Genomic DNA, 18,504 nt, shown 5'->3' with positions numbered 1-18,504 from the left:
GTGATCCTGTACGGCTGTGTGACCGAGTGAGCAGTGATCCTGTACAGTTGACTGCGTCTGCTGTTTGGGTTCAAGTATCTCTGGGCATCTGAGTTAGTTCTAAGAAAAATAAACAACCAGTGAAAATCACCGCTGACCATGGAGAAACCTGTGAGGGGGAGCTGGTTTGTACGGTGTAACCTTAGTATTTCTTTCTATAAATCTACAAGTGTGAGTACAGTGGGATTTCTTATGTTTTATTGAGATCTGTCTCTTGATTAAACTTTAAAAACAGATACTAAGTTAGCCTGGAGCAGTGTTTTTAGAGCAGTAATACTGTGCTATTTTCTGGGTCTGTAGATAGTTAAGTTGTAATGGTGGCCTTTACAGCAGTGATGTACTCTTCCTGTCGGATGTGGGAGATTAGGGAGTCTTAGTGTTACTGATGATTATGTCTGCAGGAACTATGTTTGGTTGCAAATCCTATTAGATCGCATGGAGCCATTGGAGTGACACTGACAGACAATGAGGAATTTACAGGAGCCAGGGGTTGACATTTTCAGAAAGAGAGAAAAACCGCAATATAGCCAGGCAGATGGGTTACCTCCAGGAAAGGTAGGAGTGGGAGGTAGGTAGTACAGGAGTCTTCTGTGGCTATCCCCATCTCAAACCAATATGCTGTTTTGGAACATATAGGGGTGATGGACCCTCAGGGGAATGTAGCAGGGACAGCCAGGTTTCTGATACGAGACTGGCTCTAATATAATGAGGGTACGTCAGGTTCCAAGTGATTAACTGTGATAGGGGAGTCACTAGTCAGAAGCACAGACCAGATGTTTCAGCGGCTGACAGCAAGACATCAGAATGGTGTGTTCTGTCTCTCGTACATGGATCAAGGATATTTTGGACAAGGTGCAGAATATTCTCAAATGGGAGAGGGACTAGCTGGAAGTCATTGTACACATTGGAACTAACAGCATAGGAAGAGAAATGGACAAGGTTCTGAGGGGAAAAGTTATGAAATTAGACAAGAATTTAAAAAGTAGGTCCTGAAGGATAGTAGTCTCTGGATTACTGCCGGTGCCACGAGCTAGTGAGAGTTGGAATCTGAGGATAGAGCAGATGAGTGCATAACCGAGGAGCTCATGCAAGGGAAAAGGATTCACATTGTTGGATCATTGGAATCTCTTCTGGGGTGGAAGGGATCTGTATATGAGGGATGGATTGCACCTGAATTGGAAGGGGAATAATATACTGGTGGGGAGACTTGCTTGAGCTGCGCGGGTTGGGGGGATTGTGGGGTGGGCAGGGGCAAGAGAGGAGGGGCAGTGTTGTTTTTGGTTAGGGATAACACTATAGCTGTACTTAGGGAGGATATTCATGGGAGTATGTCCAGGGAAGTTATTTGGTGGAACTGAAGAATAAGAAAGGGATGATCACCTTTATTGGGATTGATGTGGAGGTGCTGGTGTTCGACTGGGGTGGACAATGTCAAAAATCACATGACACCAGGTTATAGTCCAATGGGTTTATTTGAAGACACAAGCTTTCAGAGTCTCACTCCTTCTTCAGGTGTCAGTGAGAGAGGTGCATCAGACACAGAATGTATAAGCGAAAGATCAAAGGGTCATTGAACTGATGCAGTGTTGAACAAACTTGAAATGGCTGTTAATCCTTTAATCAGTTAGAAAGGATTAATATGCAAAATCCTGAATTTCTTTCAAGTCAGTGCCCTGAGATAACTAAAGGGTTTATCAGTTCCTTCAGTATACCAGAGGTGACATCCCAGGTCAGACAATGCATTTTAGGTATGAGGACTTGTTTAGAATCTGGTTGTATATCGACTTGGAGACAGACTGGTTTTATTTCCAAAGTAGAAAGTTATAAAACGCCACATTGACTGTCTACAAGTTGTGCACTTTTTGAGCAAAATTGAATGTATCTGCAATTACAAATCTATAATACAAATTCACCACATAGATGTATATCTGTGCGTGCGCGCGCGTGTGTGTGCGTGCTCGTGTGTTTATATTTGACGACACAAGCCGTACTGGGATTGCACTATAGGCCTCCCAGTAATCAGCAGGAAATTAGAAACAAATTGGTAAGGAGATTTCAGTTATCTGTAAGAATAATAGGGTGGTTATGGTAGGGGATTTTAAATTTTGAAACATAGACAGGAACTGCCAAAGTGTTTGCGCCTTGGATGGAGAGGAATTTGTTAAGTGTGTACAAGAATTTTTTCTGATTCAGTATGTGGATGTACCTACTGGAGAAGGAGCAAAACTTTACCTATTCCTGGGAAATAAGGCAGGGCAGGTGACTGAGGTGTCAGTGGGGGAGCACTTTGGGGCCAGTGACCATAATTCTGTTAGCTTTAAAATAGTGATGGAGGAGGATAGACCGGATCGAAAAGTTAAAGTTCTAAATTGGAGGAAGGCCAATTTTGACATTATTAGGCAAGAACTTTCAAAAGTTGATTGGGGGTGGATTTTCACAGGTAAAGGGACAGCTGGAAAATGGGAAGCCTTCAAAAAATGAGATAACGAGAGTCCAGAAACAGTATGTTCCTGTTAGTGTGAAGGGCAAGGCTGGTAGGTGTAGGGAATGCTGGATGACTAGAGAAATTGAGGTTTTGGTCAAGAAAAAGAAAGAAGCAAATGTTAGGTATATACAGCAGGGATTGAGTGAATCCTTAGTAGAATATAAGAGCAGTAGGAGTATACTTAAAAGGGAAATCAGGAGGGCAAAAAGGAGACATGAAATAGCTTTGGCAAATAGGGTAATGAGAATCCAAAGAGATTCTACAAATACACTAAGGTCAAAAGGGTAACTAGGGAGAGAATAGGGCCCCTTAAAGATCAGCAAGGCTGCCTATGTGTGGAACTGCAGGAGATGGGAGAGATACTAAACAAGTATTTTGCATCAGTGTTAATTTTGGAGAAGGATATGAAAGATAGAGAACTTGGAGAAATACATAGTGATTTCTTGAAAAATGTCCATATTGCAGAGGAGGAGGTGCTGAACGTCTTAAAACGCATAAAGGTGGATAAATCCCCAGGACCTGATCAGGTGTACCCTAGAACTCTGTGGGAAGCTAGGGAAGTGATTGCCGGGCCCCTTGCTGAGATATTTGTATCATTGATAGCCGCAGGTGAGGTGCCGGAAGACTAGAGGTTGGCTAATATGGTGCCACTATTTAAGAAAGATGGTCAGGAAAAGCCAGGGAACTATAGACTGGTGAGCCTGACATCAGTGGTGGGCAAGTTGTTGGAGGGGATCCTGAGGGACAGGATTTACATGTATTTGGAAAGGCAAGGATTGATTAGGGATAGTCAGCATGGCTTTTTGAGTGGGAAATCAAGTCTCATTAACTTGATTGAGTTTTTTGAAGAAGTAACAAAGAGAATTGATGAGGGCAGAGCGGTGGATGTGATCTATATGGACTTCAGTAAGGTGTTCGACCAGGTTCCTTATGGTAGACTGTTGAGCAAGGTTAGATCACACGGAATACAGGGAAAACTAGCCATTTGGATACAGAATGAGTTTGAAGGTAGAAGACAGAGGGTGGTAGTGGAGGGTTACTTTTCATGCTGGAGGCCTGTGACCAGTGGAGCGCCACAAGGATCGGTGCTGGGCCCACTGCTTTTTGTCATTTATGTAAATTATTTGGATGTGCACATAGGAGGTATGGTTAGTAGGTTTGCAGATGACATTAAAATTGGAGGTGTATTGGACAGCAAAGAAGTACCTAGAGTACAACAGGACATTGATCAGATGGGCCAATAGGCCGATGAGTGGCAGTTGGACTTTAATGTAGATAAATGTGAGGTGCTGCATTTTGGAAAGGTAAATCAGGGCAGGACTTACACACTTAATGGTGAGGTCCCGGGGAGTGTTGCTGAACAAAAAGACCTTGGAGTGCAGGTTCACTGTTCCTTGACAGTGGAGTCACAGTTAGATAGGATAGTGAAGAAGGTGTTTGGTATGCTTGCCTTTATTGGTCAGTGCATTGAGTATGGGAGTTGGGAGGTCATGTTGCGGCTGTACAGGACATCAGTTAGGCCACTTTTAGAATACTGTGTGCAATTCTGGTCTCCCTGCTACAGGAACAATGTTGCAAAACTTGAAAAGGTTCAGAAAAGATTTACAAGGATGTTGACAGGGTTGGAGGGTTTGAGCTATAGGGAGAGGCTGAATAGGCTGGGGCTATTTTTCCTTTGATCTTTTGCTTATAAATGCTGTGCCTGATGCGACCACTCTCACTGACAGCTGAAGAAGAAGCGACACTCCAAAAGCTTGTGTCTTCAAATAAAACTGTTGGGCTCTCTCCTGGTGTCGGGTGATTTAATTTTACTTTGTCCACCCCAGGCCAACACTGGCACTTCCACATCATGGCTGTTCAACAAGGCAACTCATCACCGCCTCCCCAAGGGCAACTAGGGATGGGCAATAAATGCTGGCCGAGCCAGCTATGCCCCCATCTCATGGGTAAATTGAATAAATATCAGGCTGGCAACATATGGATACAGACTAGTGCAGTCAGATGGAGATAGTTTAGAATGGCATCATGGTTAGTAGAAACATGGTGGGCCGAAGAGTCTGGACAGTGTTGCCCTTTTCCATGTTCTCTACTTTAAAATGCCTGCTCCATGCTCCAACCCCGGCTTCCAGATCTGTCTACAGGTGGGTTACGTTTCCCTGGGCCCACACCCAGGCTTAACATATCATAGAACATAGAACATAGAACAGTACAGCACAATACAGGCCCTTCGGCCCACAATGTTGTGCCGAACTTTTACCCGAAACCTAAGGTCTATCTAACCTCCAACGCTACCTTATATCGAGCACTGATGTGCACCAAAAATAAACAGACGTATAAAGTCAAACACAGAACAGCTGAGCACTACCTTGCCAGCTCACAGTGCACACACACACCATGTTGTGGTATACACTGTGTGCAGGCTGTGGGCTCGATGGAGTGTGTACAGGCTCTCTTACCTTTCTCTATCCTCTCGGTGAGATGCTTCCTCCTGTTGATCCACCAGCCGATCCCGGGCTTCCTGAAGATCCTGTTGGACCTGCTCCAGCTTCGTCTCCAATTCCTGATTGGTCACTTTCAGCTTCTCCATCTCAGCGATTGTCTCTTTCTGTTCCCTGCACAGAGAGAAAACCAAAGGATCAGACAGACAGGGAGAGAGGGTCACTGACGGAGGGAAGGGTTACTGCAGACATTCATTTCAAGATTTTCTCACACACGAGCACTTCATTCCCAAATTCCAGCCCAGCTCCTATTCCTGCTGTTCAGAGAACATAGAACATAGAACAGTACAGCACAGTACATGCCCTTCAGCCCACGATGTTGTGCGAACTTTTTCCTTAAACCTAATGTCTATCTAACCTCCACCCCTACCTTATACTATCATCCATATGCCTATCGAATAGCCGCTTAAATGCCCCTAATGAGGCCGACTCTACTACCCTCTCTGGCAATGCATTCCACGCCCCTACCACTCTCTGAGCAAAGAACCTACCTCTGACGTCTCCCCTATATCTACCTCCACTCACTTTAAAACTATGCCCCCTCGTAAAAGCTACCTCCACCCTAGGAAAAAGTCTCTGGCTGTCCACTCTATCTATACCTCTGATCATTTTGTACACCTCTATCAAGTTCATCAGGAATTTCCTGAGATTGGGAACCACAGGCACTCACTGTCCCACAGTGAAGCTGGGTCTGAACATTCCCACTGCCCCTGTGTACGGGATATGGACACATTGGGTGGGTGTGTACCCAGTGGGTGGGTGGTGTCCACAGCGAGGGGCTGTCTATGACGTCAAATATTTTATATCGTAAATCTTTGTCGAAATTATTATTTTCTGTGTAGGTATGAGGTTTTGTTGTCAGTGCTACTGGTGCAGTTCTGGATAGTGAGGAAGGTGATCACAGGATACAGCAGGATATAGATCAGTTGGAAAGTTGGGCCCAGAAATGGCAGGTGGAGTTTACTTTGGACAAGAGTCAGGTGATATATTTTGGAAAGTCAAATATAAGAGGAAAGTAAGTTGCAGGCACTTTCGGGACACTGACTTACACGGGGATCTTGGAGTGGAAATGCATAGTTTGCAGAACGTGGTAACACAAATGGATAAGTTGGTGAGGAAGGTGTACGTCATGTTTGTTTTCATTGGTCAGGACATTGAGCATAAACATTGGTAAGTCATATTGCAACTGTATAAAACATTAGTGAGGCCACATTTGGAGTAATGTGGGGAGCTCTGGTCACCACACTATTGGAAGCAGGTGGAGGCTGTGAGAGGGTGAAAGTGAGATTTACCATGATGTTGCCTGGATGAGAGTGCATTACCTGTTGGAAAAGGCTGGACAAACTTGGTTATTTCACGAGAATGTCGGAGCCTGAGGGACGAGCTGATAGAAGTGTATAAAATTATGACAGGTATGGATAGGGTGGGTCGTCAGAATCTTTTCCCCAGCGTGGAAATGTCACATAGTAGGGGGCATAGGTTTAAGGTGAGAGGGGTAGAGTGAGACAACAATACAGAGGTGGTTGGTACCTGGAATGCACAGCCAAGGGAGGTGGTAGAAGCAGATACAATTGCAATATTTAACAGGCATTTGGACTGACACATGACCGTAAACATGAGCGGACTCTGGGTGGTGGATTTCCTTGGGCACCACCAAGAGTGGCTCGGCAGCAGTACTACAGATCGGGCTGGTCACGTCCTAAAGGATGTAGCTGCTAGACTGGGTCTGCAGCAGGTGGTGAGGGAACCAACAAGAGGGAGAAACGCACCTGACCTCATTCTTACCAATCTGCTGCTGCAGACGCATCTGTCTGTGACTGTATTGGTAAGAGTGACCATTGCACAGTCCTTCTTCACATTGAGAACAACTTCCATTGTGTTTTGTGGCACTATCACCGTGCTAAATGGGACAGACTTCGCACAGATCTAGCAACTCAAGACTGGGCATCCATGAGGCGCTGTGGGCCATCAACAGCAGCAGAATTGTACTCCAGAGCACAATCTGTAATCTCATGGCCCGGCATATCCCCCACTCAACCATTACCATCAAGCCAGGGGATCAACCCTGATTCAATGGAGAGTGCAGGAGGGCATGCCAGGAACAGCACCAGACATACCTGAAGATGAGGTATTAACCAGGTGAAACCACCAAAAAGCACTACTTGCACACCAAACAGCGAAAACAGCAAGTGATAGACAGAGCTAAGTGATCCCACAACCAACGGATCAGATCTAAGCTCTGCAGTCCTGCCACATCCGGTCGTGAATGGTGGTGGGCAATTAAACAACTCACTGGAGGAGGAGGCTCCACAAATATCCCCATCCTCAACTTGGAAGAGCCCAGCACATCAGTGCAAAAGATAAGGCTGAAGTTTTCACAGCAATCTTCAGCTAGAAGTACCGAGTAGATGATCCACCTCAGCCTCCTCCAGTGATCCCCAGCATTACAGATACCTGTCTTCAGCCAATTCGATTCACACCACATGATATCAATAAACAGTTGGAGACACTGAGTGCTGCAAAATCTATGGGCCGTGACAACATTCTGGCAATAGTACTGAAGACTTGTGCTGCAGAACCTGCTGCTCCATGAGCCAAGCTGTGCCAGTACAGTCACAACACTGGCGCCTGGAAAATTGCCCATGTATGTTCTGTACATAAATGGCAGGACAAATCCAACCCAGCCAATTACTGCCCCATCAGTCTCCTCTCGATCATCAGTAAAGTGATGGAAGGTGTCAGTAACAGTGCTATCAAGCAGCACCTGCTCAGCAATAACCTGCTCAGTGACGCCCAGTTTGGGTTCCCCCAGGGCCACTCAGCTCCTTACCTCATTACAGCCTTGGTTCAAACATGGACAAAAGAGCTGAATTCCAGAGGTGAGGTGAGAGTGACAGCCCTTGAAGCTACATTTTACTGAGTGTGGCATTACAGAACCTTAGCAAAACTGGAATGAATGGTATCAGGGGGAATTTGTCTGCCGGTTGGAGACATACCTGGCATAAATGAAGATACGGTTGTTGTCTCAGCTCCAGGACATCTCTGCAGGAGTTCCTCAGGGTAGTGCCCTAGGCCCAAAAAGCTTCAGCTGCATCATCAGTGACCTTCCCTCCATCATGAGGTCAGATTTGGGGACTTTCGCTGATGATTTCACAACATTCAGCACCGTTTGTGGCTCCTCAGATACTGAAGCAGTTTATGTTCAAATGCAACAAGATCTGGACAATATCCAGGCTTAGGCGAACAGGTGGCAAGTAACATTTGTGCCACACAAATGCCAAACAATAAACATCTCCAACAAGAGGTGAACTAATTGCTGTGCCTTGACATTCAATGGTGTTACCATCACTGAATCCCCCACTATCAATATTCTTGGGGTTACATTGTCCAGAAACTCAACTGGACTCACCACTTTAACAGAGTGGCTATAACGACAGGGCAGAAGCTGGGAATACTGTGGCGAATAACTCACCTCCTGATTGGCCACGTCCTGTCCAGTATCTACAAGCCAGGAGTCTGGAGTGTGATGGAATACCCCCCACTTGCCTGGATAAGTGCAGCCCCAACAACACTCAAGAAACTTGACACCATCCAGGACAAAGCAGCCGTTTGATTGGCACCGCATCCACAAACACCCACTCCCTCCACCACCAACGCTCAGTAACCTCAGTGTTTACCATCTGCAAGATTCACCAAAGATCCTGAGACACCTAACAAACGCATGAACTCTTCCATCTAGGAGGACGAGGGCAGCTGAGACATGGGAACACCACCTCCTGCAAGTTCCCCTCCAATCCACAACTGTCCTGACTTGGAAATATATCGCCATTGCTTCACTGTCACTGAGTAAATGTTCCAGATTTCACTCTCTAAGGGGTATTGTGGGTTTACCGAAAGCATATAGGTTCACAGAATCCCTACAGTGTGGGAACAGGCCATTCAGCCCAACAAGTCAACACCACCCCTCCGGAGAGCATCCCATTCTGACTCATTCCCCGACCTCTGCATTATCCATGTCTAACCCAAACATACCTGGACACTACGGGCAATTTAGCGTGGCCAATCCACTCTAGTCTGCATATCTTTAGACTGTAGGGGGAAACCGGAGCACCCGGAGGAAACCCACACAAACACAGGGAGAATGTGCAAACTCCACACAGACAGTCACCCGAGGGTGGAATCGAACCTGGGTCCCTGGTGCTGTGAGGCAGCAGTGCTAACCATTGAGTCACTGTGCCGCCGTTATGAGTGAATGAGCGAGAGGATCAAACTCTCAGTGGGACAAGTCACCCTCTTACCCTTCTCTCTCGTCTTGGTGAGCTGCTTCCTCATGTTGATCCACCAGCCGATCCCGAGCTTCCTGAAGATCCTGTTGGACCTGCTGTAGCCTGGTCTCCAGCTCCTGATTGGTCACTTTCAGCTTCTCCATCTCAGCGATTGCCTCTTTCTGTTCCCTGCACAGAGAGAAAACCAATGGATTAGACAGACAGGGAGAGAGGGTCACTGACAGAGGGAAGGGTTACTGCAGATATTCATTTTCAGATTCACTCACTCACTGGCACCTTAATCCCAAATCCCAGCCCAGCTCCCATTCCTGCTGCTCATCAGGAATTTCCTGAGATTGGGAACCACAGGCACTCACTGTCCCACGGTGAGCCTGGGTCTGAATAATCCCACTGCCCCTGTGTATGGGACATGGACACATTGGGTGGGTATGTACCCAGTAGGTGGGTGGTGTCCACAGTGAGCATACACTGGATGGGGGTTTTCAATGTTCACCATCGATAGTGGCTCAGCAGCAGTACTACTGATCGAGCTGGTCATGTCCTAAAGGCCATAGCTGCCAGACTGGGTCTGTAGCAGGTGGTGAGGGAACCAACAAGAGGGAAAAACATATTTGACCTCATCCTTACCAATCTGCCTCCCGCAGTTGCATCTGTCCATGACAGTATCGGTAAGAGTGACCATCGCACAGTTCTTGTGGAGACAAAGTTTCACCTTCACATGGAGAATAACATCCAATATCTTGTATAGCAATACCACCTTGCTAAATGGCTCAGGTTTTGAATAGATCCAGCAACTCAAGACTGGGCATCCATGAGACGCTGTGGGCCATCACCAGCAGCAGAATTGTACTCCAGCACAATCTGTAACCTCATGGCCCGGCATATCCCTTGCTCAACCATTACCATCAGGCCAGGGGATCAACCCTGGTTCAATGAAGAGTGCAGGAGGGTGTGCCAGGAACAGCACTAGGCATACATGAAGATGAGGTACAAACCTTGTGAACTGTTTTTCATCATTTATATAAATGATTTGGATATGAACATGGAAGGTATGGTCAGTAAGTTTGCAAATGACACGAAAATTGAAGGTGTAGTGGACAGTGAAGAAGGTTACCTCAGAGTTCAAAGGGACCTTGATCAGATGGACCAATGGGCTCAGGAATGGCAGATAGAGTTTAATTTAGATAAATGTGGGAAGGCAAATCAGGGCAGGGCTTATACATTTAACGGTAAGGTCCTGGGGAATGTTGCTGAACAAAGAGACCTTGGAGTGCAGGTCCATATTTTTTTGGAAGTAGAGTCATAGTTAGATAGGATAGTGAAGAAGGCATTTGGTATGCTTGCCTTTATTGGTCAGTGCATTGAGTATAGGAGTTGTGAGGTCAAGTTGCGGCTATACAGGACATTGGTTAGACCACTTTTGGAATACTGCATGCAATTCTGGTCTCCCTACCATAGGAAGGATGTTGAAAGTTGAAAGGATTCAGAAAAGATTTACAAGGATGTTGACATGGTTGGAGGGTTTGAGCTATGGGGAGAGGCTGAATAGGTTGGGGCTATTTTCCTTGGAGCGTTGGAGGCTGAGGGGTGACCTTATAGAGGTTTATAAAATCATAAGGGTCATGGATAGAGTGAATAGCCAAGGTGTTTTTCCCAGGGTAGGGGTGTCCAAAACTAGAGGGTAGAGGTTTAAGGTGAGAGGGGAGAGATTTAAAGGGGACCTAAAGGGCAACGTTTTCACACAAAGGATGGTGCATGTATGGAATGAACTGCCAGAGGAAGTGGTGGAGGCTGGTACAATTACAACATTTAAAAAGGCATCTGGATGGGTATATGAATAGGAAGGGTTTAGAGGGATATGGGCCAAATGCTGGCAATTGGGACTAGATTAATTTAGGATATCTGGTTGGCGTGGAGTGAAGAGTCTGTTTCCGTGCTGTACAGCTGTATCATTTAATGACTATATCCGACCAAAATGGGAAATGTTCACTGATGATTGCACAATGTTCAGCATCATTCGCAACTTCTCAGGTACTGAAGCAGTTCATGTTCAATTGCAACGTGATCTGGACAATATCCAGGCTTAAGTTGACATGGGGCAAGTAACATACAGGCCAGGCATTGACCATCTCCAACAAGTGACAATCTAACCATTTCTGAAGAAGGGTCCCGGCCCGAAATGTCAACTTTCCTGCTCCTCTGATGCCGCCTGGCCTGCTGTGTTCCTCCAGCTCCACATTGTGTTATCTCAGACTCCAGCATCTGCAGTTCTTGCTATCTCACAATCTGACCATTGCCCGTTTGATATTCAATGATGTTGCCATCACTGAATCCCCCAATGTCAACATCCTGGGGGTTACCATTGGCCAGAAACTCAACTGGACTCTCCACATAAACCAAGTGGCTACAAGAACAGGTCAGATGCTAGGAATATTGCAGCGAGTAAATCAACTCCTGACCCCTGCACAAAGCCTGTCCACTACCACCAAAGCACAAGTCAGGGGTGTGATGGAATACTCCCCACTTGCCTGGATGGGTACAGCCCCAACAATACTCAGGAAGCTTGACACCATCCAGGGCAAAGAAGCCTGCTTTATTGACACCGCATCCACAAACATCCACTCCCCCCACAAAAGATGCTCAGTAACAGCAGTGTGTACCATCTACAAGATGCACTGCAGAAATTCACCAAAGATCTTCAGACAGCACCTTCCAGACCCACGACCATTTCCATCGAGAAGGATAAAGACAGCAGCTACATGAGAACGCCATCACCTCCAAGGTCCCCTCCAACACAATCACCATCCTGATTTGGAAATATATCGCTGTTCCTTCACTGTCACTGGGTCAAAATCCTGGAATTCCCTCCCTAAGGGCATTGTGGGTTATCCCACAGCAGGTGGACTGCAGCAGTTCAAGAAGGCAGCTCACCACCTTCTCAAAGGCAGTTAGGGATGGGCAATAAATGCTGGGCCGGCCAGCGATGCCGCATCCCACAGGTAAACTGAAAATACATCAGGCTGGTAAAAAACACACACAGACCATGTGCAGTCAGATGGAATTAGTTCAAAATAGCATCATGGTTGGTACAGGCATATGGGGCCAAAGGGCCAGGACAGTGTTGCCCTTTTCCATGTTCTCTGCTTTAAAATGCCTGCTCCATGCTCCAACCCTGGGTTCCAGCTCTGTCTACAGGTGGGTTACATTTCCCTGGACCCACATCCAGGTTTAATATATGGAGCACTGATGTGCACCAAAAATAAATAGACGTATAAAGTCAAACACAGAACAGCTGAGCACTACCTCTCCAGCGCACAGTGCACACACACACCATGTTATGTTAGACACTGTGTGCAGGCTGTGGGCTGGATGGAGTGTGTACTGGCTCTCTTACCCTTCTCTCTCTTCTTGGTGAGCTGCTTCCTTCTGTTGATCCACCAGCTGATCCCGGGCTTCCTGAAGATCCTGTTGGATCTGCTCCAGCTTTGTCTCCAGCTCCTGATTGGTCACTTTCAGCTTCTCCATCTCAGCGATGGCATCTTTCTGTTCCCTGTGCAGAGTGAAAACCAAAGAATCAGACAGACAGGGAGAGAGGGTCACTGACAGAGGGAAGGGTTACTGCAGACATTCATTTTCAGATTCTCAAACTCACTGGCACCTGAATCCCAAATCCCAGCCCTGCTCCCATTCCTGCTGCTCATCAGGAATTTCCTGAGATTGGGAACCACAGGCACTCACTGTCCCACGGTGAGGCTGGGTCTGAACATTCCCACTGCCCCTGGGTACGGGACATGGACACATTGGATGGGTGTGTACCCAACGGGTGGGTGGTGCCCACAGTGAGGGGACTGTCTATGACGTCGTATATTTTATATTGTAAATCTTTGTTGACATTATTATTTTCTGTGTATGCAAGAGGTTTTATTGCCAGTACTACAACATGGAAAGTGGTGGAGATGCAGATAGTGAGGAAGGTGATCACACGATACATCAGGATACAGATCATTTGGCAAAGCTCAGCAGGTCTGGCAGCATCTGTGGAGGAGAAAACAGAGTTAAAGTTTCAGGTCCAGTGATCCTTCCTCAGAACTGATGGTGGCTGGGAAAGCGTCAGTTTATATGCAGAAAATGGGGAGGTGGGTCGAGTAGGGAGTAAACGATAGGATAGAGCCTAAAGAGAGAGAAAGACAGTTGGACAGGCAAAGGAGTTGCTAACGATCAGGCTGCGAGGGTGAATAGTTGTTAATGGGTCTGTTAGTGACTAACAACAGGGGGTGTGTAGTGGCAGGCTATGTGGTAACAAGGCGTGGGGTAGGGGGCTAGGACATGGGAGAGTTTAGGCCCTAAAATTATTGAACTCAATATTGAGTCCATAGGGCTGCAGGGTCCCCAAGCGGAAAGTGAGGTGTTGTTCTTCCAGCTTGCGTTGAGCTTTGCTGGAACACTGCAGCAAGCCAGAGACAGAGATGTTGGTCAGGGAGCAGGGCGGTGCGTTAAAGTGGCAGGCAACAGGTAGTTCAGGGTCTTTTTTGCGACTATACATCCTCACACCCTGCTTCCTGTAAAGACTCCATCCCATACTCTCATGTTCCTCCGTCTCTGTCGCATTTGTTCAGATGAGGCCAAATTCAACAAGGGAGCCTTCGAAATGTCTACCTTCTTCCTCAACCGAGGATTCCCCAGCACCGTTGTTGATGGGGCCCTCAACCAGGTTCGACCCATCTCCCACACTTCCACCCTCATCCCTTCTCTTCCCTCCTGCAACAGCAATAGGGTTCCCCTTGTCCTTACCTGCCATCCCACCAGCATCCACATCTAGAAGATCATCAGACACCATTTCCGCCACCTTCAGCGAGATGCCACTACCAGATACATATTCACCTTCCCTCTTTTGTCCCCCTTCTGCAGGGACCGTTCCCTTTGGGACACCCTGGCCCAATCTTCCTTTACCCCCAGCATCCCCCCACAGCCCCACGGCACCTTCCCTTGCAACCGGCGAAGGTGCAACACCTGCCCATTTACTTCCTTGCTCCCCACTATCCAAAGACCCAAACATACCTTCCAGGTGATGCAATACTTCACCTGCACTTCCAAAAATCTGGTCTACTGCATTCGCTGCTCACAATGTGGTCTCCTTTACATTGGGGAAACGAAGCGTAGACAGGGTGGCCGTATCGCAGAACATCTAAGTTCTGCTCGCAAAAGAGACCCTGAGCTTCCAGTTGCCTGCCACTTTACACACATCACCCTGTTCCATGGGGCTGCATCCCGGTTTGATGGATCAAGCACTGATGTGAGTGATAACTGGACAGATATATAAAGTCAGACAATGAACAACTGAGCACTAACTCTCAAGTGTACAGTGGATCTAGTCATAGTGCTAGACAGCACAGAAACAGATCCTTCAGTACAGCTCGTTCATACCTTTTAAATGCTGTAATTGTACCAAACTCCACCATTTCCTATGGCAGCTCATTCCACACACGCACCACCCTCTGCGTGAAAATGTTACACACACCATGTTGTGTTATACACTGTGTGCAGGCTGTGGGCTGGATGGAGTGTGTACAGGGTCTCTTACCTTTCTCTCTCATCTCGGTGAGATGCTTCCTCCTGTTGATCCACCAGCCGATATCGGGCTTCCTGAAGATCCTGTTGGATCTGCTCCAGCCTCGTCTCCAGCTCCTGATTGGTCACTTTCAGCTTCTCCATCTCAGCGTTTGCCTCTTTCTGTTCCCTGCACAGAGAGAAAACCAAAGGATCAGACAGACAGGGAGAGAGGGTCACTGACAGAGGGAAGGGTCACTGCAGACATTCATTTTCAGATTCACTCACTCACTGGCACCTGAATCCCAAATCCCAGCCCAGCTCCCATTCCTGCTCCCATTTTTTTTTGTTCTGAAGAAGGGTCTAGGCCTGAAACTTCACCATTGCTGCTTCTCTGATGCTGCTTGGCCTGCTGTGTTCATCCAGCTCTACACCTTGTTATCTCTCTACCATGATGTTGCCTGCATTACAGTACATTAACTGTTGGAAGAGGTTGGACAAACGTGGTTTTTTCACTAGAATGTCGGAGCCTGAGGGACGAGCCGATAAAAGTGTATAAAATTATAACAGGTATGGATAGGGTGGGTCGTCAGAGTCTTTTCTCCAGCGTGGAAATATCACATAGTAGGGGGCATTGGTTTAAAGTGAGAGGGGGAAAGTTTAAACGAGATGTGTGAGGCAACTTATTTATACAGAGGTGGTTGGTACCTGGAATACACAGCCAAGGGAGGTGGTAGAAACAGATACAATTGCAATATTTAACAGGCATTTGGACAGATACATGACCGTAAACATGAGCGGACTCTGGGTGGTGGATTTCCATGGGCACCACCAAGAATGGCTCAGCAGCAGTACTACAGATCGGGCTGGTCACGTCCTAAAGGATGTAGCTGCTAGACTGGGTCTGCAGCAGGTGGTGAGGGAACCAACAAGAGGGAGAAACACACCTGATCTCATTCTTCCCAATCTGCCGCTGCAGACGCATCTGTCTGTGACTGTATTGGTAAGAGTAACCATTGCACAGTCCTTCTTCACATTGAGAACCACTTCCATCGTGTTTTGTGGCACTATCACTGTGCTAAATGGGACAGACTTTGCACAGATCTAGCAACTCAAGACTGGGCATCCATGAGGTGCTGTGGGCCATCAACAGCAGCAGAATTGTACTCCAGAGCACAATCTGTAACCTCATGGCCCGACATATCCCCCACTCAACCATTACCATCAAGCCAGGGGATCAACCCTGGTTCAATGAATAGTGCAGGAGGGCATGCCAGGAGCAGCACCAGGCACAACTGAAAATGTAGTGTCAACCTGGTGAAGCCACCAAACAGGACTACTTGCACGCCAAACAGCGAAAGCAGCAAGTGATAGACAGAGCTAAGTGATCCCACAATCAATGGATCAGGTCTAACCTCTGCAGTCCTGCCACATCCAGTCGTGAACGGTGGTGGACAATTAAACAACTCACTGGAGGAGGAACCACAAATATCTCCATCCTCAGTGATGGAAGAGCCCAGCACATCCATGTAAAAGATAACACTGAAGCATTTGCAGCAATCTTCAGCCAGAAGTGCTGAGTGGATGATCCATCTTGGCTTCCTCCAGTGGTCCCCAGATTCTCAGATACCAGTCTTCAACCAATTCGATTCACTCCATGTAATATCAGAAAACAGTTGGAGATACTGGCTACTGCAAAGACTATGGGCCCTGACAACATTCTTGCAATAGTACTAAAGGTTTGTGCTCCCGAATATGCTGCTGTCCTTGCCAAGCTGTTCCTGTAGAGTTACAACACTAGTATCTGGAAAATTACCCGTTATGTCCTGTACATAGAAAGCAGGACAAACCAAACCGGCCAATTACTGCCCCATCAGTCTCCTCTCGACAATCAGTAAAGTGGTGGAAGGTGTCAGTAACAGTGCTATGAAGCAGCACCTGCTCAGTGACGCCCAGTTTGGGTTCCCCCAGGGCCACTCAGCTCCTGACCTCATTACAGCCTTGGTTCAAACATGGACAAAACAGCTGAATTCCAGAGGTGAGGTGAGAGTTACAGCCCTTGACATCAAGGCTGCATTTGACCAGATGTGGCGACAAGAACCTTAGCAAAACTGGAATCAATGGGTATCAGGGGGCAAACTCTCCAAACTGGTTGGAGTCACACCCGGCACATAGGAAGATGGTTGTGTTTGTTGGAGGTCAGTCATCTCGGCTCCAGGACATCTCTGCAGGAGTTCCTCAGGGTAGGGTCCCAGGCCCAACCATCTTCAGCTGCTTCATCAATGACCTTCCCTCCATCATAAGGTCAAAAATGGGGATGTTCACTGATGATTGCACAATGTTCAGCACCATTCGCAACTCCTCAGATACTGAAGCAGTCCATGTTCAAATGCAACAAGATCTGGACAATATCCAGGTTTAGGCTGAAAAATGGCAAGTTACATTTGTGCCACTCAAATGCCAGGTTATGACCATCACCAATAAGAGGTGAACTATTTGCTGTCCATTGACATTCAATGGTGTTGCCATCACTGAATCCCCCACTATCAATATTCTTGGGGTTACATTGTCCAGAAACTCAACTGGACTCACCAGATAAATACAGTGGCTACGACAGCAGGTCAGAGGGTAGGAATACTCACCTCCGGACTTACCAAAGACTGTCCACAAGGCACAGGTCAGGGGTGTGATGGAATACTCCCCGCTTGCCTGGATAAGTGCTATCCCAACAACGCTCAAGAAGCTTGACACCATCCAGGACAAAGCAGCCCGCTTGATTGGCACCGCATCCACAAACATTCACTCCCTCCACCACCGACGCTCAGTAGCAGCAGTGTGCACTGCAGAAATTCACCAAAGATCGTCAGACAACACCTTCAAAACCCATGACCACTTCCATCTGGAAGGACAAGGGCAGCAAACAGAATAGGAAAACCATCACCTGCACATTCCCCTCCAAGCCACTCACCGTCCTGACTTGGAAATATATTGCCGTTCCTTCACTGTCAATGGGTCAACTTCCCAGAATTTGCTGTCTAAGGGCTTTGTGGGTTTACGTAAAGCACATGGTCTGCAGCAGTTCAAGAAAGCAGCTCACCACCACCTTCTCAAGGGGCAAATAGTTACAGGCAATCAATGCTGGTCAGAGAGGGATGTCCATTCCCACCAAGTAAATTAACAAAAAAAAAGCCAAATAGAGGGATTCAGACCCTTCCTGAGGCAGATGTGATTAGTTTGGGATGGTTTCATGCTTGACCTAAACATGGTGGGCCAAAGGGTCTGGACTGTGCTGTACAGTTCATGTTCTCTGCTTTAAAATGCCTGCTCCAGGCTCCAACACCGGCTTCCAGCTCTGTCTACAGGTGGGTTACATTTCCCTAGGCCCACGCCCAGGCTTAATATATCGAGCACTGATGTGCACCAAAAATAAACAGACGTATAAAGTCAAACACAGAGCAGCTGAGCACTACCTCTTCAGCGCACAGTGCATACAGACACCATGTTGTGTTATACACTGTGTGCAGGCTGTGGGCTGGATGGAGTGTGTACAGGCTCTCTTACCTTTCTCTCTCCTCTCGGTGAGCTGCTTCCTCCTGTTGATGCACCAGCCGATCCCGGGCTTCCTGAAGATCCTGTTGGATCTGCTCCA

General features: G+C 47.2%; 1 protein-coding gene across 2 annotated transcripts in view; it reads right to left on the bottom strand.

Annotated features, from left to right (window-relative positions):
* The window catches only part of LOC109938121 (EF-hand calcium-binding domain-containing protein 4B-like), a 119,896-nt gene that overhangs the window by 29,919 nt on the left and 71,473 nt on the right, over positions 1-18,504 (bottom strand). The window contains exons 13-14 of one of the 2 annotated variants that reach the window (XM_048612274.1): positions 9,321-9,476; positions 4,981-5,136 (exon numbers count right to left, since the gene is read on the bottom strand). In XM_048612274.1, coding sequence (XP_048468231.1) covers positions 4,981-5,136; positions 9,321-9,476 — 312 coding nt within the window. The remainder of the gene's footprint in view (positions 1-4,980; positions 5,137-9,320; positions 9,477-18,504) is intronic. The other variant, XM_048612275.1, reaches the window with a different exon arrangement.

The sequence above is a fragment of the Rhincodon typus genome, chromosome 25 (genome assembly GCF_021869965.1).
Source record: "Rhincodon typus isolate 14 chromosome 25, sRhiTyp1.1, whole genome shotgun sequence".
Lineage (NCBI taxonomy): Eukaryota > Metazoa > Chordata > Chondrichthyes > Orectolobiformes > Rhincodontidae > Rhincodon > Rhincodon typus.
Note: the sequence above shows the minus strand (reverse complement) of the source record. Positions and strands in the feature narration are given on the sequence as shown.